The following is a 24,919-nucleotide window of genomic DNA, read 5'->3' on the forward strand; positions in this document are numbered from 1 at the left end:
AGATGTTTGAGGACAATATGTGGTGTGAGGTGGTTTGATCGAGTAAGTAATAATAGGGTAAGAGAGATGTGTGGTAATAAAAAGAGTGTGGTTGAGAGAGCAGAAGAGGGTGTTTTGAAATGGTTTGGTCACATGGAGAGAATGAGTGAGGAAAGATTGACCAAGAGGATATATGTGTCAGAGGTGGGGGGAACGAGGGGAAGTGGGAGACCAAACTGGAGGTGGAAAGATGGAGTGAAAAAGATTTTGAGTGATCGGGGCCTGAACAAGCAGAAGAGTGAAAGGCGCACAAGAAATAGAGTGAATCGGAACGATGTGGTATACCGGGGTCGACGTGCTGTCAATGGATTGAACCAGGGCATGTGAAGCGTCTGGGGTAAACCATGGAAAGTTCTGTGGGGCCTGGATGTGGAAAGGGAGCTGTGGTTTCGGTGCATTATTACATGACAGCTAGAGACTGTGTGAACGAATGAGGCCTTTGTTGTCTTTTCCTAGTGCTACCTCGCACACATGAGGGGGTAGGGGGTTGTTATTTCATGTGTGGCGAGGTGGCGATGGGAATGAATAAAGGCAGACAGTATGAATTATGTACATGTGTATATATATGTATATGTCTGTGTGTGTATATATATGTATACACTGCGATGTATAGGTATGTATATTTGTGTGTGTGGACGTGTATGTATATACATGAGTATGTGTATGTGGGTGGGTTCATTTCCGACGTCTCCCCACCCCAAATGAAAAAGCTTAAATGCATGAAGGAAAAGAAAAACAATATCATATGCAATCTCTTCTCCCCACATCCAATTGCTGCCCCGTGTCAGTGAGGTAGTGCCAGGAACAATTTATGAAGATAAGGGCCAAGGAAGCTCCAACCAAATTTTATGAAAGCTATGGGTGGTGGAGTATCAACAAATCATATACAATTGGAAACATGGTCCATTTGTCAGAGAGTGATGTACTGGACCGGCACATTGGTCAGGATTAGATTTGTGAGATTTAGCTGCCTCTCTCACTTTAGCAAAATACAATAAAAAAACACTGGCTTTATTTGCACGTGTCCACTCTCTAACTGTACATTATATATGACTGCTCAAGAGTGGATGTGTGCAAGTGAAGCCACTGGTCACTTGTTCCTGACACTTCCTTGCTAAAACCAGAACAGCAATTCACAAATCAAAAAATGAAAACATTTCATACATTTCAGATCTACTACAATGTCCTCCCTAAATGATTATCTGGCTAAGCAAGATAATCACTGTAAGGTAAACAGACCGATGGATGAATGAAAAAAAAGAAAAATACCCTACCTAAACAAGGTAGACACTAAGATTAAAAAGCAAATATAAGTACTAACCAGCAAGATCTGGATGAGCCCAATAAGGTGCACAACTGAGTATAACTTCCCCATCTTGATCCATTCGCAGATCCCACCACATGAGAACAGCATCACAGTCACCTGAGGCCAAGGCTTTGAACTTGACACGGGTTGTCTCATCACATGGTATATCTTTCTGTCTGCCACTCCAATCAAACCTATTGGTTGGAATGCGTAAATTAAGAAAACTAGGAATTACATAAAGAGCAAATGTCACCACAGTACCTTAACCAAAAAAAAGTTTAATGATCAGCTACTTTTCTCAAATTAGGACCTAGTTCTCTTTTGCTAGCATAGCAATCCATCTTCCCTCTATCTGATATTAGCCCTTATTATGATGCAATCCATCCAGAATATAATCCAATCATCCCACTTGCATTTAATCAATAAATCTAAAGAAACAATGACTACATTCATTAAGAAAATTATATTACAGGAAACAAACTCCAAAAAAATTTTGAACTCCTAAGAGCCCTAAACTGGCCAAACACTTTACTAATCAAATTCATCAATATCTATCTAAATTAGATCAATCCCTAAACAGCTGCCCATATAAAATGACTGGCTCTTGGAGAACAGTGGCTGTTACAAATTGAGGCATTAAATTTTCCCACTCATCTAGTGTTCTTTGTGAATATATATAAACAAACATTAGTTTATGAATTAACCAGCAACTTACTGAAGAGAACCATGTAGAAAAAATATATACACAAATACAATTAGCCATATCATTTACAAAGTATAACTTAAACATTCCTTTTGCTTACAATGGCATCTCTGACCCCTATTTTCTCCATATCTGTCATTATAAGATCATAAGATAGGTGTTTAGATATCATGATATAAATGTGTAGAAAAAATATACAAAAAACAACTTACAATATTATAAGTAAATCAGGTGAGTATATTTGCGTGTGTGGACGTATGTATATACATGTGTATGGGGGGGGGGGTTGGGCCATTTCTTTCGTCTGTTTCCTTGCGCTACCTCGCAAACGCGGGAGACAGCGACAAAGTATAATAAAAAATATAAATAAGTAAATCAACACACTAAAGTGTGCTTTAATACATATTTTCTATATTTTTCAGTATGTTCTTACCTAATTCATGAAGTAGTAATTCCAAAGATATTAATAACTAACAGATGCTAAGAATTTATCAGATGCGACAACGAGGGTTTGAGGGCTTTTCTTTCCTGCTAATAAATGGCCTGGCTGGCATTTTTTCCCTAAAATATGCCAGTTTCATGCATATTAAACACTTGTTGAGGCACATAATCTCCCTCAATCCTTTTCTCCTAACACACAAAAAATAAAAGGTAAAGCCAGAGAAAACTGTGGCAAGAATGGGAATTCAAAGTCATTTGTTTAACAACAGGTGAGATACAAACTATAAAGTATTTTGTTAAGTGAAAGGATATGAATCAAACACTATAACATAATATAAAAAGGATGTGGAGCAATGTGTTAACCAAGGAATGACATGCTGTCATTCAGTTGAAACAAGGCATATGAAGCAGATGGGTGAAACTACAGAAAGGTACATGGAATTTGGCTGTGGAGAGGGTGGCCATGATTTTGGTGCATTATATATCACAGCTGAAGAATGAATGTCAGTGAATGAGGCCATCTATTTGTTCATGATGCTACCTCAATAACATAGGAAGCAGTGAACAAGAAAGAAATGATGACAAAATTACCTAAATTTCAATCAATGTGTGAAGTCTGAATACCATAATGTTCTTTACAAGGCACAGCACTTTTTCTGACTACTTTAGGACATGAGGTTAGTTACTTCATGAAGGTGGGAATGGTAAGAGGAAGAAAGATGGCTGTTGATTTTCAAAGACTGAAAATGACTGTCCTTGTAAGATGCTCTGTTTGGAAAGGTGGACTACTGCAACCTCATCAACTTGCTTGATATGAATGGATTATCTCACAGGTCTCCTTTGAACTCATTCTAGTACAAAAATATTCTAGATTCTACCATATCACCTTCATTTTCCCTAAAACAAGAAAAACTGAAACAACATAGAACAACACAGGATAACAACATTTACACAGAATATAAGAAATGTTCTAAGAAAAATTTGGTCATACTTAAGATCTCACAACTGACTGTGTTCTTTTTATAATTAATAATTTCTTCCCATCTGGCCTGACCTTGATGTTGGTACAGACCTTCACGAACAGTGCCTCTTTGTAAAACTACTTAACTGTCATGGGAACAATAGATGAAATTTTCAGTCATAGCCTGCTCATCACTTCAGCACACCTCTGACTTCTTTATCACTTCAGCTGATTAATTTAAGACTATCATAAATAAATGTTACTAAATGTCTATTTTACACCAAGTAGAAACAGAAATGAAATAAAAGACTTTCAGTACTGAAACCCATTTTGCATAAGAACATTAAACACTGCAGCAAAGGTCTCTAAAAATATATTACCTGTACATAAACAATTTTAGCATACTTTTCATATCTGACTCGGTCACTACAACAACCTGCCAAAGACCTACTAACCAAAAGACAGGCAATGGGTGAGACATAGGTGTAAACCATTCCTGTGGTACTTGAGATAGCTGTAGGTCATGTACTGCAGCTGCACCCGGGCACTGCTGCACACATGGCGGCACAGACACCAATACCTTGATGAACAGGAAGAAGACAATATTTAGATAACAATATGACATGGTTTATGCACAATATCCATGGTAAATGGAAAAGATTCTATGTACACATATAACTACGAGTTCTTTAATGAACAGAGAGCAAAAACATTCACACAGTATTTCCTCAGTTTTTCTGTTCCTTTAACCAGCATATAAAGCTGCATGTTAAATGTCTTACTGCTGGTAACATGATAAAAGTGCCAGTTCATGAATTATACAAACCCTAGAAAATATATGTACTTTCTTCACTTTCCAGTGTAAATCCACATAAATTTCAGAATCTTCAATCAAAATCACACTCCACTTTTTTTTTTTTTTTTTTTTTTTTTTTATACTTTGTCGCTGTCTCCCGCGTTTGCGAGGTAGCGCAAGGAAACAGACAAAAGAAATGGCCCAACCCCCCCCCCCATACACATGTATATACATACGTCCACACACGCAAATATACATACCTACACAGCTTTCCATGGTTTACCCCAGACGCTTCACATGCCTTGATTCAATCCACTGACAGCACGTCAACCCCGGTATACCACATCGCTCCAATTCACTCTATTCCTTGCCCTCCTTTCACCCTCCTGCATGTTCAGGCCCCGATCACACAATATCTTTTTCACTCCATCTTTCCACCTCCAATTTGGTCTCCCTCTTCTCCTTGCTCCCTCCACCTCCGACACATATATCCTCTTGGTCAATCTTTCCTCACTCATCCTCTCCATGTGCCCAAACCACTTCAAAACACCCTCTTCTGCTCTCTCAACCACGCTCTTTTTATTTCCACACATCTCTCTTACCCTTACGTTACTCACTCGATCAAACCACCTCACACCACACATTGTCCTCAAACATCTCATTTCCAGCACATCCATCCTCCTGCGCACAACTCTATCCATAGCCCACGCCTCGCAACCATACAACATTGTTGGAACCACTATTCCTTCAAACATACCCATTTTTGCTTTCCGAGATAATGTTCTCGACTTCCACACATTCTTCAAGGCCCCCAGAATTTTCGCCCCCTCCCCCACCCTATGATCCACTTCCACTTCCATGGTTCCATCCGCTGCCAGATCCACTCCCAGATATCTAAAACACTTCACTTCCTCCAGTTTTTCTCCATTCAAACTCACCTCCCAATTGACTTGACCCTCAACCCTACTGTACATAATAACCTTGCTCTTATTCACATTTACTCTTAACTTTCTTCTTAACACTCCACTTATGCTAACATTATCCTTGTAAGACCCTAGTGACATTTACAGAAAGTAACAGTGACCACTATAAGATGCTCCTACTATAGTGACCACTATAAGATGCTTCTACTCTAATGTTTGGATATCTAAACAGGAGAGTTAGTATCAAATGTTCATCTCATTAAAACTGAGCTAAAGTTCCTAAAGCCTACAAAAAAAAAATTATTAAGTTTCCACATCCAGTTTTTTTCAGAAACATAATGCCTAAATTTGTCACATTCAAAAAATAAATCAAAAGCATCAAATTTCCAATATTTCACTTTCATTAAAAGTTAACTCTGAGCCAGTGATAAGCACTTCTTCAAGCTACAACCCCTCACTTAATCTTACATCTCTTAGCCAGTGATAAGCTTCTTCAAGCTACAACCCCTCATTTAATCTTACATAAGTTGTTACCATTGCAACCATTAAATTTATCTCAAGTAGCTAAGGAGAAAACATGACTAAAGATACTAGTCGTGTTTCATGATGACAAAATATAAAATGATAATGTGTCTTGAGAGTGGCTGAAAATTCAGACATCTGTGAAACAAGATCCAACTGCATTTGTAACACAATACTTGTGGATATGTTTAAAAATATATTGTTGTTGTTCGCTGATGATACAGTGCTGGTGGCTGATTCATGTAAGAAACTGCAGAAGCTGGTGACTGAGTTTGGTAAAGTGTGTGAAAGAAGAAAGTTAAGAGTAAATGTGAATAGGAGCAAGGTTATTAGGTACAGTAGGGTTGAGGGTCAAGTCAATTGGGAGGTAAGTTTGAATGGAGAAAAACTGGAGGAAGTGAAGTGTTTTAGATATCTGGGAGTGGATCTGGCAGTGGATGGAACCATGGAAGCGGAAGTGGATCATAGGGTGGGGGAGGGGGCGAAAATCCTGGGAGCCTTGAAGAATGTGTGGAAGTCGAGAACATTACCTCGGAAAGCAAAAATGGGTATGTTTGAAGGAATAGTGGTTCCAACAATGTTGTATGGTTGCGAGGCGTGGGCTATGGATAGAGTTGTGTGCAGGAGGGTGGATGTCCTGGAAATGAGATGTTTGAGGACAATGTATAGTGTGAGGTGGTTTGATCGAGTAAGTAACGTAACGGTAAGAGAGATGTGTGGAAATAAAAAGAGCGTGGTTGAGAGAGCAGAAGAGGGTGTTTTGAAATGGTTTGGGCACATGGAGAGAATGAGTGAGGAAAGATTGACCAAGAGGATATATGTGTCGGAGGTGGAGGGAACGAGGAGAAGTGGGAGACCAAATTGGAGGTGGAAAGATGGAGTGAAAAAGATTTTGTATGATCGGGGCCTGAACATGCAGGAGGGTGAAAGAAGGGCAAGGAATAGAGTGAATTGGATCGATGTGGTATACCGGGGTTGACGTGCTGTCAGTGGATTGAATCAGGGCATGTGAAGCATCTGGGGTAAACCATGGAAAGCTGTGTAGGTATGTATATTTGCGTGTGTGGACGTGTATGTATATACATGTGTATGGGGGTGGGTTGGGCCATTTCTTTCGTCTGTTTCCTTGCGCTACCTCGCAAACGCGGGAGACAGCGACAAAAAAAAAAAAATGTTTAAAAACAGAGTTAGGTTAAGATAAATTATTTCCAGTACTATAATGAATCTTATTTTACGTACCTACATGTTTTCATACTGATCTATCTTTTTTTCATACATATTCGCCATTTCCCATGTTAGCAAGGTAGATTTAAAAACAGAGGACTGAGCCTTAGAGGAAATATCCTCACTTGGCCCCCTTCTCTGCTCCTTTTGGAAAATAACAAATGGGACGGGAGGATTTCCAGCCACCCGCTCCCTCTCCTTTTAGTCACTTTCTACAACATGCAGGGAATAAGTGGAGGAAGTATTCTTTCTCCCCTATCCCCAAGGATATAATCTATCTATCTATTTATATCTCTGACACCTGCTCCCATTGCAACTCCCTCAGGGGGTGGCTACAGCAAAAGTCTCCATAAATGGTCCTGCTATTTAGCCTTTATTATCCCAACCTTAACAGGCTACTGGCAGAGGACAATTCTAGTGCAGCATCTTCAAACACTCTTACCTAATGCTCCTACTGACTGACTGACTACCTCTACCCAATGTGTCCGCCTAATTTTCCAACCGATTACTTACAACTAAATGTTCCCACATAATGTTCAAATACTACTTCTACCTAATGCTCCTGTCTAATGTTCCCACCTACTACTTCTATCTATTGCTCCTCCCATTTTGCTAGTGCACTGTGTTCACCGCAGGAAAATATTCAAGTTATAAAGAGTGAGTAGTGCAAGTCAAATGTTTTCAAGTGTTATAAGTGATAAGGAGAGACTGAAAATTTAAGTACACAATATCAGCAGTCCTAGTGTGGGTGAGGCAGAAAAGATGGCTACGTAGGTCATTGGAGTGCAACTGCACAACCAATGAAATGCTGGCTCACATTGCAGCCATCACTAACCCTCCCATTACCATGACAGGTAGTACTAATAATACACCTCCCTAGTCACTTGTGACTTAACAAATACGTACATCATTTAATGTCAATACCGGCTCCTATGTGTGCAATACCTAAAATACCTTAAGGCACCTGTAATTCAATGATAAACCCTACATCTGCTCTTGTGTGTCTTTTGATCACTGACCCTATAATATTATGTTTTCAAGCCATTATTTGTGTTCTAAATGTACAGGTAATATCATAATTTTCTCACTCTCTTCTGACTCCTGCAGCATACCTCAGTTCAGCAGTGTTCAAGATATAATAAAATACACTCAATAATATTTACCAGCTTTCATTATTTCAAGTCCTGTTGTACTGTTAAGAATTCTGCAGGGAGTACAACACTGTCAAGCATAAATACTATGATGTTTACAATTATCTGGCCACCACAATATTGCATATCAATCAAAGCACAAGAATTATATTTCCTCCACAAAGCATATGGAAAAGATTCTGCATGGATCACCTTGCATTAACCATCCCCATGAAACATATAATATCCACATTTCCCAAAGCAACAAATCCCTCTGTACACCATACACGTTTCTTAATTACCTGCTATCTAATAGTCCCTATATGTGATATCAAAATGTTTATCTTAAAACAAAAGAAGCAAATCTGATGATATCATTTCTTTTCTTTATCATACTTAGTCGCTCTCTCCTGCGTTAGTGAGGTAGCAGACGAAAGAATGGCCCAACCCACCCAAATACACATGTATATATATAAACACCCACAAACGCACATATACATGCCTATACATTTCAATGTATACATATACACATATACATTCTTTTTTATTTTACTCTGTCGCTGTCTCCTGCGTTTGCCAGGTAGCACAAGGAAACTGACAAAAGAATGGGCCAACCAACCCACATACTCATGTATATACACACACATCCACACACGAAAATATATATACCTATACATCTAAACGAGAATGAGTGAGGAAAGATTGACCAAGAGGATATATGTGTCAGAGGTGGAGGGAACAAGGAGAAGTGGGAGACCAAATTGGAGGTGGAAAGATGGAGTGAAAAAGATTTTGTGTGATCGGGGCCTGAACATGCAGGAGGGTGAAAGGAGGGCAAGGAATAGAGTGAATTGGATTGATGTGGTATACCGGGGTTGACGTGCTGTCAGTGGATTGAATCAGGGCATGTGAAGCGTCTGGGGTAAACCATGGAAAGCTGTGTAGGTATGTATATTTGCGTGTGTGGACGTATGTATATACATGTGTATGGGGGTGGGTTGGGCCATTTCTTTCGTCTGTTTCCTTGCACTACCTCGCGGGCGCGGGAGGCGGCGACAGGGGAAAAAAAAAAAAATCTAAACGTATACATATATATACACAAACAGACATACACATATATACACATGCACATGTTCATACTTGCTGCCTTTATTCATTCCCGTCGCCCCTCCACCCCTCCCATGCGCGTGAGGTAGCGCTAGGAAAAGACAACAAAGGCCACATTCGTTCCCACTCAGTCTCCAGCTGTCATGTATAATGCATCCAAACCACAGCTCCCTTTCCACATCCAGGCCCCACAAAACTTTCCATGGTTTACCCCAGACACTTCACATGCCCTGGTTCAATCCACTGACAGCATGTCAACCCCGGTATGCCAATTGTTCCAATTCACTCTATTCCTTGTACACCTTTCATCCTCCTGTATGTTCAGGCCCCGATCACTCAAAATCTTTTTCACTCAATCCTTTCACCTCCAATCTGGTCTCCTACTTCTCGTTCCCTCCCCTTCTGACACATATATTCTCTTTGTCAATCTTTCCTCACTCATTCTCTCCATCTGACCAAACCATTTCAATACACCCTCTTCTGCTCTCTCAACCACGCTCTTTTTATTACCACACATCTCTCTTACCCTTTCATTACTTACTTGATCAAACCACCCCACACCACATATTGTCCTCAAACATTTCATTTCCAACACATCTACCCTCCTACGCACCACCCTATCTATAGCCCATGCCTCACAACCATACAACATTGTTGGAACCATTCGTTCAAACATACCCATTTTTGCTCTCCGAGATAACGTTCTCACCTTCTACATATTCTTCAACGCTACCAGAACCTTCGGCCCCTCCCCCACCCTATGACTCACTTCCGCTTCCATGGTTCCATCCGCTGCCAAATCCACTCCTAGATATCTAAAACACTTCACTTCCTCCAGTTTTTCTCCATTCAAACTTACCTCCCAAGTGACTTGTCCCTCAACCCTACTGTACCTAATAATCTTGCTCTTATTCACATTTACTCTCGGCTTTCTTCTTTCATACACTTTACCAAACTCAGTCACCAGCTTCTGCAGTTTCTCGCACGAATCAGCCACCAGCGCTGCATCATCAGCGAACAACAACTGACTCACTTCCCAAGCTCTCTCATCCACAACAGACTGCATACTTGCCCCTCTTTCCAAAACTCTTGCATTCACCTCCCTAACAACCCCATCCATAAACAAATTAAACAAACATGGAGACATCACACACCCCTGCCGCAAACCAACATTCACTGAGAACCAATCACTTTCCTCTCTTCCTACATGTACACATGCCTTACATCCTTGATAAAAACTTTTCACTGCTTCTGACAACTTGCCTCCCACACCATATATTCTTAATACCTTCCACAGAGCATCTCTATCAATTCTATCATATGCCTTCTCAGATCCATAAATGCTACATACAAAATCCATTTACTTTTCTACGTATTTCTCACATACATTCTTCAAAGCAAACACCTGATCCACACATCCTCTACCACTTCTGAAACCACACTGCTCTTCCCCAGTCTGATGCTCTGTACATGCCTTCACCCTCTCAATCAATACCCTCCCATATAATTTCCCAGGAATACTCAACACACTTATACCTCTGTAATTTGAGCACTCACTTTTATCCCCTTTGCCTTTGTACAATGGCACTATGCAAGCATTCCGCCAGTCCTCAGGCACTTCACCATGAACCATACATACACTGAATATCCTTACCAACCAGTTAACAACACAGTCACCCCCTTTTTCAATAAATTCCGCTACAATACCATCCAAACTCACCACTTTGCCGGATTTCATCTTCCTTCAAAGCTTTCACTACCTCTTCTCTGTTTACCAAACCATTCTCCCTGACCCTCTCACTTCGCACACCACCTCGAACCAAAACACCCTATACCTGCCACTCTATCATCAAACACATTCAACTAACCTTCAAAATACTCACTCCATTTCCTTCTCACTTCATCATTACTTGTTATTATCTCCCCATTACCCCCTTCACCGATGTTCCCATTTGTTCTCTTGTCTTACATACTTTATTTACCTCCTTCCAAAACATCTTTTTAATTCTCCCTAAAATTTTATGAGACTCTCTCACCCCAACTTTCATTTTCCCTCTTTTCCACCTCATGCACCTTTCTTTTGACCTGCCTCTTTCTTTTATACATCTCCCAGTCATTTGCACTACTTCCCTGCAAAAATCGTCCAAATGCCTCTCTCTTCTCTTTCACTAACAATCTTACTTCTTCATCCCACCACTCACTTCCCTTTCTAATCTGCTCCCCTCCCACCTTTCTCATGCCACAGGCATCTTTTGCGCAAGCCATCAGTGCTTTCCTAAATACATTCCATTTCTCCCCCACTCCCCTTACCTCATTTGCTCTCACCTTTTTCCATTCAGCACTCAATCTCTCCTGGTACCTCTTCACACAAGTCTCCTTTCTAAGCTCACTTACTCTCACCACTCTCTTCTCCCCAACATTCTCTCTTCTTTTCTGAAAACCTCTACAAATCTTCACCTTTGCCTCCACAAGATAATGATCAGACATCCCTCCAGAGAAGGGGGCCAGGTGAGGATTTTCCCTCTAAGGCCCAGTCCTCTGTTCTTAACGCTACCTCGCAAACGCGGGAAATGGCGAATAGTATGAAAAAAAAAAAAAAAAAAAAAAAAATCCCTCCAGTTGCCCCTCTCAGCACATTAACTTTCAAAAGTCTCTCTTTCACATGCCTATCAATTAACATGTAATCCATTAACACTTTCTGGCCCTCTCTTCTACTTACATGCGTATACTTATGTGTATCTCTCTTTTTAAACCAGGTATTCCCAATCACCAGTCCTTTTTAGCTCACAAATCTACAAGCTCTTCACTGTTTCCATTTACAACACTGAACACACCATGTACACCAATTATACCCTCAACTGCCACATTATTCACTTTTGCATTCAAATCACCCATAACTATAACCCAGTCTTGTGCATCAAAGCTGCTAACACACCACTCAGCTGCTCCCAAAACACTTGCCTCTCATGATCTTTCTTCTCATGACCAGTTGCATAGGCACCGATAATCTCCCATCTCTCTCCATCCACTTTCAGGTTTACCCACATCAATCTAGAGTTTACTTTCTTACACTCATATCATATACTCCCACCACTCCTGCTTCAGGAGTAGAACTACGCCTTCCTTTGCTCTTGTCCTCTCACCAAACCCTAACTTTACTCCCAAGACATTCCCAAACCACTCTTCCCCTTTACCCTTGCGTCTCATTTCACTCAGAGCCAAAACATCCAGGTTCCTTACCTCAAACACACTACCTATCGCTCCTTTTTTCTCATCTTGGTTACATCCACACACATTTAGACACCCCAATCTGAGCCTTCGAGGAGGATGAGCACTCCTCGCATGACTCCTTCTTCTGTTTCCCCTTCTAGAAAGTTAAAATACAAGGAGGGGAGGGTTTCTAGCCCCCTGCTCCCGTCCCCTTTAGTCGCCTTCTACGACATGCAGAGAATGTGTGGGAAGTATATGATATGGCTCCATATACCCAACCAAAGCTCTGTCTCGTGTTCTCTTAATCTCCCAGCTTTATTACATCTATCCCAAAACCTTCCCAGCCCCATTAACATCAGGTTGCCAAATGCACAACACCAATATTAGTATGTGAATCATCATTCTTCTGTCCAGTGTGATTTACTCTGGTAGCACTCTAAAGGTATTTCTCATAAAGAGAGAAATGGCCATACCATAACACAAGGTACAATATATTATTATATTATCAACATTATAGACAAAAGCAAGACTGAATGAATCAAATGTTGGCATTAACTCTGTCTCCCCAGCATCATTGTTTTAATGGGCCTCTCCTAAGTTAATGAAGTACTTGAGGTTTGCAATACCTATAAATCATCCATCTACTGACCTCTTCTTCCTTGCTTCCTGGCTTGACTCTAGTAACTGGTTGAATACGATTCCATCTCTGGAGCATCTTTGATGACACAACTTGAGCATACACCGTTCCTTCAGAGGGAACCAACAGTGCATCTTCCTGATGAGAAATGACAACTAACAATAAACTAATACAAAGTGAATAAAATGTGCTTTACAGTACAAAACATTTCTAAATCCAAACAACCTGTGACCAATGGAGAGATCTGCCTCTGACATCAACCAAGTGAAAGGTGGCACATTCTTTATCAAACATGATTCATGCTATTTTTCCTGAGAAGTTACCTTTCTCTTAAACAAACTGCTAATGGGTGCCCATCAATCTTAGGCCATGCTCACATGAATCCAATATTCATTATCTTGGCCAGCCTATACTTATTCTCCACACCACCAGGCCACATGGGTGATTATTGGTGCCTATGCACCTGGTCATGAGAAGAAAGATCATGAGAGGCTAAGAGGCATGTGTTCTGGGAGCAACTGAGTAAGTGTGTTAGCAGCTTTGATGCACGAGACCTGGGTTATAGTGATGGATGATTTGAATGCAAAGGTGAGTAATGTGGCAGTCGAGAGTATAATTGGTGTACATGAGGTGTTCAGTGTTGTAAATGGAAATGGTGAAGAGCTTGTAGATTTGTGTGCTGAAAAAGGACTGGTGACTGGGAATACCTGGTTTAAAAAGAGAGATATACATCAGAATACATATGTAAGTATGAGAGATGGCCAGAGAGTGTTACTGGATTACGTGTTAATTGACTGGCGCATGAAAGAGAGACTTTTGGATGTAAATATGCTGAGAAGGGCAACTGGAGAGATGTATGATCATTATCTTGTGGAGGTGAAGGTGAAGATTTGTAGAGGTTTTCAGAAAAGAAGAGAGAATGTCGGGGTGAAGAGTGTGGCAAGAGTAAGTGAGCTTGGAAAGGAGACTTGTGTGAGGAAATATCAGGATAGACTAAGTGCAAAATGGAAAAACGGTGAAAGCAAATGAGGTAATGGGTATGGGGGAGGAATGGGATGTATTTAGGGAAGCAGTGACGGGTTGCACAAAAGATGCTTGTGGCATGAGAGGCTGTGGGAGGTGGGCAGATTAGAAAGGGTAGTGAGTGGTGGGATGAAGAAGTAAGATTGTTAGTGAAAGAGAAGAGAGGCATTTGGGCAATTTCTGCATGGAAATAGTGCAAATGACTGGAAGATGTATAAAAGCAAGAGGCAGGGGGTCAAGAGAAAGGTGCAAGAGGTGAAAAAGAGGGCAAATGAGAGCTGGGGTGAGAAAGTATCGTTAACATTTAGGGAGAACAAAAAGATGTTTTGGAAGGAGGTAAATAAAATTCGCAAGACAAGAGAACAAATGGGAACATCAGTGAAAGGGATAATAGGGATGTAATAACAAGTAGTGGTGAAGTGAGAAGGAGATGGAGTGAGTATTTTGAAGGTTTGTTGAATGTGTTTGATGATACAGTGGCAGATACAGGGTGTTTTAGTCGAGACGGTGTGTGAATTGAGAGGGTCACAGAGAATGGGTTGGTAAACAGAGAAGAGGTAGTGAAAGCTTTGCAGAAGATGAAAGCTGGCTAGGCAGTGGGTTTGGATGGTATTGCAGTGGAATTTATCAAAAACTGTGTTGTTGACTGGTTGGTGAGGATATTCAATGAATGTATGGTTCATGGAGAAGTGCCTGAGGATTGGTGGAATGCATGCATAGTGCCAGTGTAAAAAGGCAAGGGGAATAAAGGTGAGTGTTCAAATTACAGAGGTATAAGTTTGTTGAATATTCCAGGGAAATTATATGGGAGGGTATTGATTGAGAAGGTAAAGGCATGTACAGAGCATCAGATTGGGAAGAGCAATGTGGTTACAGAAGTGGTGGAGGATATGTGGATCAGGTGTTTGCTTTGAAGAATGTATGTGAGAAATACTTAGAAAAACAAATGGATTTGTATGTAGCATTAATGGATCTAGAGAAGGCATATGACAGAGTTGATAGAGATGCTCTGTGGAAGGTATTAAGAGTATATGGTGTGGGAGGTAAGTTGCTAGAAGCAATGAATAGTTTTTATCAAGGATTTAAGGCATGTGTACGATTAGGAAGAGAGGAAAGAAGAGAGGAAAGTGATTAGTTCCCAGTGAATGTCGGTTTGCAGCAGGGGTGTGTGATGTCTCCATGGTTGTTTAATTTGTTTATGGATAGGGTTGTTAGGGAGGTGAATGCAAAGGTTTTGGGGAGAGGGGTAAGTATGCAGTCTGTTGTTGATGAGAGGGCTGATTCAGGTGAGAAACTGCAGGAGCTGGTGACAGTTTGGTAAAGTGTGCGAAAGAAGAAAGCTGAGAGTAAATGTGAACAAGAGCAAGGTTATTAGGTTCAGCAGGGTTGGTGGATGAAACCATGGAAGCAGAAGTGAGTCACAGGGTGGGGGAGGGGGTGAAGGTTCTGGGAGCGTTGAAGAATGTGTGGAAGGCGAGAACATTATCTCAGAGAGCAAAAATGGGAACGTTTGAAGGAATAGTGGTTCCAGCAAAGTTATATGGTTGCAAGGTGTGGGATATAGATAGGGTTGTGTGGAGGAGGGTGGATGTCTTGGAAATGAGATGTTTGAGGACAATATGTGGTGTGAGGTGGTTCGATTGAGTAAGTAATGAAAGGGAAAGAGAGATGATGGTAATAAAAAGAGTATAGTTGAGAGAGCAGAAGAGGGTGTACTGAAATGGTTTGGTCACATGGAGAGAATGGGTGAGGAAAGATTGAAAAAGACAATATATGTGTCTGAGGTGGAGGGAACGAGAAGTGGGAGACCAAATTGGAGGTGGAAGAATGGAGTGAAAAAGATTTTGAGCAATCGGGGCCTGAACATACAGGAGGGTGAAAGGCATGCAAGGAATAGAGTGAATTGGAATGATGTGGTATACCAGGGTCGACGTGCTGTCAATGGATTGAACCAGGGCATGTGAAGCATCTGGGGTAAACCATGGAAAGTTTTGTGGGGCCTGGATGTGGAAAGAGAGCTGTGGTTTCAGTGAATTTCACATGACAGTTAGAGACTGACTGTGAATGAATGTGGCCTTTGTTGTCTTTTCCTAGCACTACCTAGCGCACGCACGGGGGAGGGGGGTGCCATTTCAAGAGTGGCGGGGTGGCAATGGGAATGGATGAAGGCAGCAAGTATGACATGTACATGTGTATATATATGTTTTTTTTTTTTTTTTTTTTTTTTTTTTATACTTTGTCGCTGTCTCCCGCGTTTGCGAGGTAGCGCAAGGAAACAGACGAAAGAAATGGCCCAACCCCCCCCATACACATGTACATACACACGTCCACACACGCAAATATACATACCTACACAGCTTTCCATGGTTTACCCCAGACGCTTCACACGCCCTGATTCAATCCACTGACAGCACGTCAACCCCTGTATACCACATCGCTCCAATTCACTCTATTCCTTGCCCTCCTTTCACCCTCCTGCATGTTCAGGCCCCGATCACACAAAATCCTTTTCACTCCATCTTTCCACCTCCAATTTGGTCTCCCTCTTCTCCTCGTTCCCTCCACCTCCGACACATATATCCTCTTGGTCAATCTTTCCTCACTCATTCTCTCCATGTGCCCAAACCATTTCAAAACACCCTCTTCTGCTCTCTCAACCACGCTCTTTTTATTTCCACACATCTCTCTTACCCTTACGTTACTTACTCGATCAAACCACCTCACACCACACATTGTCCTCAAACATCTCATTTCCAGCACATCCATCCTCCTGCGCACAACTCTATCCACAGCCCACGCCTCGCAACCATACAACATTGTTGGAACTACTATTCCTTCAAACATACCCATTTTTGCTTTCCGAGATAATGTTCTCGACTTCCACACATTTTTCAAGGCTCCCAAAATTTTCGCCCCCTCCCCCACCCTATGATCCACTTCCGCTTCCATGGTTCCATCCGCTGACAGATCCACTCCCAGATATCTAAAACACTTCACTTCCTCCAGCCTCTCACCATTCAAACTCACCTCCCAATTGACTTGACCCTCAACCCTACTGTACCTAATAACCTTGCTCTTATTGACATTTACTCTTAACTTTCTTCTTCCACACACTTTACCAAACTCCGTCACCAGCTTCTGCAGTTTCTCACATGAATCCGCCACCAGCGCTGTATCATCAGCGAACAACAACTGACTCACTTCCCAAGCTCTCTCATCCCCAACAGACTTCATACTTGCCCCTCTTTCCAAAACTCTTGCATTTACCTCCCTAACAACCCCATCCATAAACAAATTAAACAACCATGGAGACATCACACACCCCTGCCGCAAACCTACATTCACTGAGAACCAATCACTTTCCTCTCTTCCTACACGTACACATGCCTTACATCCTCGATAAAAACTTTTCACTGCTTCTAACAACTTGCCTCCCACACCATATATTCTTAATACCTTCCACAGAGCATCTCTATCAACTCTATCATATGCCTTCTCCAGATCCATAAATGCTACATACAAATCCATTTGCTTTTCTAAGTATTTCTCACATACATTCTTCAAAGCAAACACCTGATCCACACATCCTCTACCACTTCTGTCTATGTATATATACGTATCCATTGAAATGTATAGGTATGTATATGTGCGTGTGTGGGCGTGTATGTATACACATGTGTATGTGGGTGGGTTGGGCCATTCTTATGTCTGTTTCCTTGAGCTACCTCGCAAATGCAGGAGACAGCGACAAAGTATAATGAATAAATATAAATATGTGTATATGAGTGGATGGGCCATTCCTTCCTCCTCTCTCTCCTGGCACCACCTCACTGATGTAGGAAATGGCAATCAAGTATATCAAAAAATAATAATAATATATATTATTACCACTATTGGATGTAGCACTGCTTTGAATCTGCAGTAGCCTTGAAAAAGGTTCCTATGGTTGTGTGATCAATCATATGTAAATGTATACTGCACATGTATTAATACATAGCATTTCCAATTAATTCTTTTCTGCAGTGCATGGTTCTCTATGGCTTAAATCAAATGAAATACATGAATTAGTAAACTGGTTACAAAGAAATAAATCACTGGAACAAGCATGAAAAATTCCCGTGTAGTTACTAAAACTTACCGTTAACAACACATCTCTTGCATGTCGGTATGTGTCAATTGCTCCCTCACCAATCAGTTCTGTATCAAAAACTTCAGCAACCAGAAGGTTAGCTCTTTTTTCCATGTCCCTTCCTGGTCCAACTTCAATTTCTGTCGATCGCTTTGGAACCAGCCGCACCTACATATGATAAGAGAGGTTAAAAGTAGGGACTCTCCATCATGCAACTGTCTGAAAATAAATGTGGCCTTTACAATTATCCCACAAAATGTAGCTACCCCCCTTTCGAAAAAAAAATTTGGTGCAACCAGGCAAATGAAAATTTGTGTGCAATGCCACACATGCCATGTAAATAACTCTTTCATCTCAGAAACAATTACAGATCAAGTTTCAAGAAGCATCAAAAGCATCTTAACTTTAAAGTTACAGTCCAAATGAGTGGGATTCATGGGAAGTGCTCCCTTCATCTTTACCTTCCTGCCCAGGAGCCTCTTCAGTGGAGCTCCCACAGCATTCAGAAAGCTAGCCACATTAACTGGCAGAATCATAGGTTGAGGAGTATGGATGGTGATGTGCTCCTTTAATCAAGCATAATGGAAGTTTGAAGAATGTAAGAACTATTCCTCTACCATATGTAGAGTTACATTAGCATTAAAGAGAGTACTTATTCAATAAGGGTTAAAACACTATTTCAATTGCCAAAACAGGGTTTGTCCATATGGACTCACCCTTAACAATCACCAAAATACCCCTGCAGCTGGTTAATGCTCATCCACTGAGACCTAAAACCAAAGAGTAAGCTGCTCTGGTCTACAAGATCATAGCACAGTGGTGATGTGGAAAACAGCAGTTACTGGACCAAATTCACTAAATAACCACAAGTGTATGTGCTAAAGCCTGTTACCATTTTGACTAAAAAAAAAGTTTTTTTTTAAAAAAGGCAAGAGGAACAGAAAGGGAAGGAAATCAGATGGATGTTCATTGGGATATACCTTATTCTTTTCGTATCTGATCACCATTTCCCATGTTAGTGAGGTAGAACCAAGAACAGATGAAGAAAGTCTGCCTTTGGTCAAACCCATTTTCTAGTTGTCTTGTGCAATGCACAATCCTCAACCAGGCAACACAGACCTTTCCATGGTTGCCCCCTTCTACTTCACATGCCCTGGTTCCCTCCATCCTTCCATCTCCAATTCAGTCTTCCCTCTCTCCTTGTCCCCTCCACTTCTGACACATATCCTCTTTGGCAACCTCTCCTCACCCATTATCTTCATAGTCCCAATCATTTCAGCATACCCTCTTCAGCTCTCTCAGAAACACTCTATGTATGGTAGAAAAATCATTTTCTATTCTCCAAAACTTGCATCATCCATAGAAATACATAAAGCAAAAGGAGCTTTATAATAAACAGTAAACGATGCAAAAGGGATAATATTTCCTGCACTCTGGAGGCAGTTTTGAAATATCAAATAATTTCTAAGTCTGTTCTCATGATTAACTAGAGCATAATTTTCCAATTCAAATGATAAACAGCTAATCCTGTTGAGCCTCTGTTTACAAGTGCTGTGAGCTTTCCAATTAGTGATTTGCTGCTGGCAGGTGTATGGAGTACTCTACTAGTATTTTCAGGCAAAACTAGTATAGTTTTGGGGTACTTTTGTAAGTGTTTTTGTCAAAAAGACAACTAATGGTTTTCCTCAGTATTATCTATTATCTTGAAAAACTGACACAGCAACAAAAATCATTACATAACATGAGGGTGCAGATCTTGTACAGGATTCTTGATGTCCCCACATAAAGTGACCAGTATATGGGTGTGGAATTGGGCTCTCATCTCTAAACTCCCCTCTTTTAGCTTCCCCACATCACTTTCCTTAATCATATCCAGCCACCTTTCAGGCCAATTTATCTTTGTGCTTGTTGATGGATCTGTCTCTTCTTTCTCCATTAATAGCAGTATCCCTTATGGTTTCGTCCTTGTCTCCTACAGTTTTCCTTTTTATCAACAATTTTCTTCCTTCCAAAAACAACCAAATGCACTCATATTCTGATGACTAAACACTGCATTTTTCCACAACCCTCAATTTATACTCCTTCTTCTCTCATTCAACCTGCATCTCGTCTCAACACAACCTTCTCAATATACTCAGACTTGGACAGAATATCTAAGAAGATTAAAGAAAATTTGGTCATGTTTAATCCCATCAAGACCCATCACTCAATGAAAAATTCCTCGCAACTTTCCTCTCTCCTTTGACAGCTCTGTAATTCCATCTCAAGACCCAATGTACATACTTGGTATTACTGTAACATCCAAACTATCTCAGAAACCCCACATTATGGAAACAGATAAGTTTGCCTCTCATAAACTGGGAGTCATGTTTAGATGTCGAAATTTCTCTTCTTCTGAACAGTTGCTCCATTTATACAAAGGACTGACCTATCCTTGTATGGAGTACTGCCCTCATATATGAGGTGGATCTACCTCTGCATCCTTGCTTGACAGAGTTGAGCTGAAAATAGTCAGACTTATAACTCTTCCAGGCTACCTTCAAAACTTGACCCACTTGCCGTACACCACAATGCTCATTCACTCTCCTTCTTCTATAGGTATTACTTTGGTTTTTGCTCCTGAGAGCTGGCTGTTTGTGTACCCACGACACCAGTTAGCCCATGTAATACTCGATAAGTTGCTGTGTCATATGATTACTGTGGCCACTGGTAAGACAGTTTTGATAACTGTTTCCTTCCCTACGTCCTAAAGCTTCTGAACTCACTACCATCTCATGTTTTTCCTGTAAATATGACCAGGCACATTTCAAAAGACAGGTTTTTCACTTCCTCCAAAATTTGTAAATAATTTTGTCTCTTCTTTTTCCCTTTCATTAACCTCTCTATACTTCAATTAAGGCCTGGCCATGATGTGGACTTTTTTCCATGACTGCAGCCTCTAACATAGAAAAAACTGAAAAGATTTTATCAAGGGTGAAAGGCATGTGTATGAATAGGGAGAGAGGAGAGTGAGTGGTTCCAAGTGAAAGCTGGTCCATGGCACGGGTGTGTGATGTCACAATGGCTGTTTAATTTGCTTATGGATGGGGTGGTGAGGGAAGTAAATGCAAGAATCTTGGAGAGAGAGGCAATTATCATGTCTGTGGGGAATGAGAGGGCCTGGGAAGTAAGTCAGTTGTTGTATGCTGATTATACAGCACTGGTGGCAGATGAGTGAGAAACACCAAAAAATGATAATTGAGTCTAGAAGAGTGTGAAAGGAAGATGTTGAGAGTAAATGTGAATAAAGTAAGGTTATTTGCTTTAGCAGGGTTGAGGGACAGGTTAGTTGGTGTGAGTTTGAAAGGAGAAAAATTGGAAGAAGTGATGTGTTTTAGATAACTGGGAGTGGACATGGCAGCAAATGAAATCATGGAAGCAAAATGAGTCATAGGGTGGGTGAGAGGGCAAAAACTCTGGGAGCACTGAAGAATGTGTGGAAAGAGATCATTACCTGGGAGAGCAAAAATGGGTATTTCTGAAAGTAAAAAAAAGTCCCAGCAATACTATATGGATGTGAGGCTTTGACTATACATAATGCTGTGTGGAGAAGGGTGGACAATATGTGGTGTGAGTTGGTTTGATCAAGTAGGTAAGGAGAGGGTAAGAGATACATGTGGAAATAACAAGTGTGGTTGAGCAGGATGAAGACAGTGTACAGAAATGGTTTAGACATATGGAGAGAATGAGCAAGGAAAAGCAGATAAAGAGGATACATGTCACAGAATAAGAGGGGACAACAAGAAGTGGGAGACCAAATTGGAGATGGAAGGATGAAGTGAAAAAAGCATATCAACTCCTGTATACCAAATCATTCCAGTTCACTCTATCCTTTGCATACCTTTCATCCTCTTGAATGTCCAGGTCCCAATCACTCAAAATCTTTTTCTTCCATTTTTCCATCTCCAATCTAGTATACCCACTCTTGTTGTATATAAAATTTCAAGATACCAATCAGATTCAACTTTCAGCTTATGTAGTACTCCTCTCCAAACCCACATTCTACAAACAGCATGGAAAAATTTTTTCATCCAATCACTTACCCCTAATCACAATGAAGGTAAGATATGCATCAACTTCTCAAGTCAAAAGTGGCACCATTTTGAAAAGTACTTAAACTTTACACAAACAAATATACAAAGGATATCATATAGCTCCAGTGAGAAAGATGATACTTCAAACATTTCTGAAGAAAGTATTCATGAGGAATTAGAATTTGGAGATACAATGAAAGCAGCAAGAAAAGTGAGTTTGGTGTGGGGGAAAGGGGGTTAGGAGGAGAAGCAAGCTGCTACAACACCCTTGCCACCCATGCATTCATCCTTTGACTAGTCAGAGGATGATGATTTCTTAAAAACAATGCATTCATATTATCTTAATTCTATATTTTCAAATATAAAGTTAAAATTTCTGAGGAAAAAAATTTGAGGAGCAAATTTCTTTTGTCTACATGGAAGATCCTGCAAAAAAGGGTAAAAGTGGAATGGAAGAAACATCTATGGGCTATCTACTCCATCAATTTCCAAAGAGCTAGCTAGCTATATGCCATCTTGTCAATAACACAGCAGGCCAGTCAACTACCTGCCCAACTTAGCTATAACTGGTGCTACTGCTCCTCCTCCTCTTATTCAGCAAACAAGAAAGAATTACAGCTTCCATTCTGTTCTGTCAAGTATCAAAAGTATTCTACAATCATCCCCCTCTCCTCTTCAGATGTAATTCCCTGGGTATAAAAAAAACTTATCCACTTTTATATGAAATGAAACACTTGTAGCCCAACATCTACCCTTTCAACAATAATCAACACACTTTTTTACACACCATAGAGGATCAAATCTCCATGAAGTCTACTCTCATTCACTTCTTATTCCATTATTCCCATGTTAACGGCTAATTGTATTTACAAATTCTTTGTCAACAGGCGAGTAGTTACAAATTACATTTTCACTAAATGAACTTTGAAGCTATCTACCTGAAGATGAAAGGTATACTCTGTTTAGGAAAATCAGTTCTCAAAAAATCTTAATACAAACCTGAAATGGCAGCTCAGCATTGCATACATTTCAATATTTGAGTACATAAACAAATTATTCTAACCTTGTCAGCATATCCATTTGCAGTCAATTCTTTCCTTGCACATTCAGCCATGGGGTAAAAGGCCTGAAAGGAAAATCTATTTGAGATAAAAACTCTCTTCCTTGATTTAAGTCAAGAACTGATATGAAAAACTCTTTCCCATGATACAGCCCCTCTACTTCCTCAGCAACTGTTGCTGTACACGTAAAAAATTTAGCTTTATTCACACAAAATATCTATAAAGCAGGATAAAGGCACCCTTTGAGTTCAAATCAAGGTCATACTAAGTGAAAAGATAAAAATCATAAGTAGAAGAAAAAGAATGAAGAAATAAAGCAAGTCAGGTGTTTGTAAACCTGGCCCTTAAACATGAAAAGATTACAGGTAAAGGGAAAGATGATAAAAGGAAGAAAGTCCCATGCCTCAGTCTCTAAGGAAAGACATAGGTATCAAAACAATCAATCCTGAAGTAGCTTGTCTCCACACAAGTGCTATGGAAAGCTGCAGTCAGACAAGTGCCATGTGTCTAAATCTTGGTGGCAAGGCGGCATAAAAACAGCCCTCAAGAACAGTTGCCAAAATAAGACCTGTTGAGAAGGGACAGGGAAGCAACATAATGGCAGACAGAGAGGGATAGATGGGGAGAAGTGATGCCTTGAGAATTAATAAAGGAAGGTTTTTGATCTTTAACTTTCTCTTTTACAAACCACCAAGGAATGATATCTTTGAAAAGCAAAACTCATGGCTACGCTCTGACAATGTGCTGTATATACATGTAAAACATATCTCTGACTTTATGGCTTTTGACAAGACAGATGTTATAAACACTATTCTTAATAAGCTGCAGGTCAAATGTAAAAGGAAAAGAATTACCACACTGAGATTCCACACAAAACTGCAAGAAATAAACAATTAAGCAAAGGATCCTGTTCATATATGCAAAGTTTCAGCAAACTATCTGAGAAAATTGGAAAAGTAAGTTGTGTATATCCATAAAAACATGAAAGGTATATTACACTGACTATGTTAGAGCACCAACTGTAAAGTTTGCTATAAAAAGTAAATGTAGAGGCTTCTATGAGCCTGACTCATTCATCTGGCTTTATTACCTAAATTTTTGACAAAACAGCCCTAATTTGCATAATTGGCAAAAAGTGACAAACATCTAAAATTTTGCAGAAATACCTATCATGTTAAACAGATCATAAATCTTCACCTACAGGTGAAATCTGTTAATCATGCAATTATGTGAAAGGTAAAAAAAAATTTTTACACTTGATATGAACCAATGTTATCTTGAAATAACAAAGTTCTGGTGGTCTGGGCTATCAAACACAATTCTGAAAGGGACACACCCTAGGACCACTCCTGCCAAGATGAGTTTAGATTCACCTAGCAATTTCTAAAGAGATGACTGAAACATGAAAAGTTAATGAACAGATGACAACAATAAACGTTGGACAACGACCAACAACAGATAACAAAAGATAGCAAAAATGCACATGACCTTTGGCCAGGTGAGCTCAGAATGTTACAAAATAGCATACAATGCAAGTTGATAGAAAATTTACAATGGTAATCATGCATATTCACATCCAGTACCTACAATTCTATTTGTTGGCTCACAGCCTTAAAATCACCTTCAAGCTCATT

At 40.3% G+C, this 24,919-nt stretch overlaps 1 protein-coding gene across 1 annotated transcript in view; it reads right to left on the minus strand.

Annotated features, from left to right (window-relative positions):
• The window catches only part of Art7 (arginine methyltransferase 7), an 83,534-nt gene that overhangs the window by 53,884 nt on the left and 4,731 nt on the right, over positions 1-24,919 (minus strand). The window contains exons 3-7 of the mRNA XM_071671952.1: positions 23,288-23,350; positions 18,161-18,319; positions 13,012-13,137; positions 3,906-4,030; positions 1,361-1,539 (exon numbers count right to left, since the gene is read on the minus strand). Coding sequence (XP_071528053.1) covers positions 1,361-1,539; positions 3,906-4,030; positions 13,012-13,137; positions 18,161-18,319; positions 23,288-23,350 — 652 coding nt within the window. The remainder of the gene's footprint in view (positions 1-1,360; positions 1,540-3,905; positions 4,031-13,011; positions 13,138-18,160; positions 18,320-23,287; positions 23,351-24,919) is intronic.

This window comes from Panulirus ornatus, chromosome 17 (genome assembly GCF_036320965.1).
Source record: "Panulirus ornatus isolate Po-2019 chromosome 17, ASM3632096v1, whole genome shotgun sequence".
NCBI classification, from domain to species: Eukaryota; Metazoa; Arthropoda; class Malacostraca; order Decapoda; family Palinuridae; genus Panulirus; species Panulirus ornatus.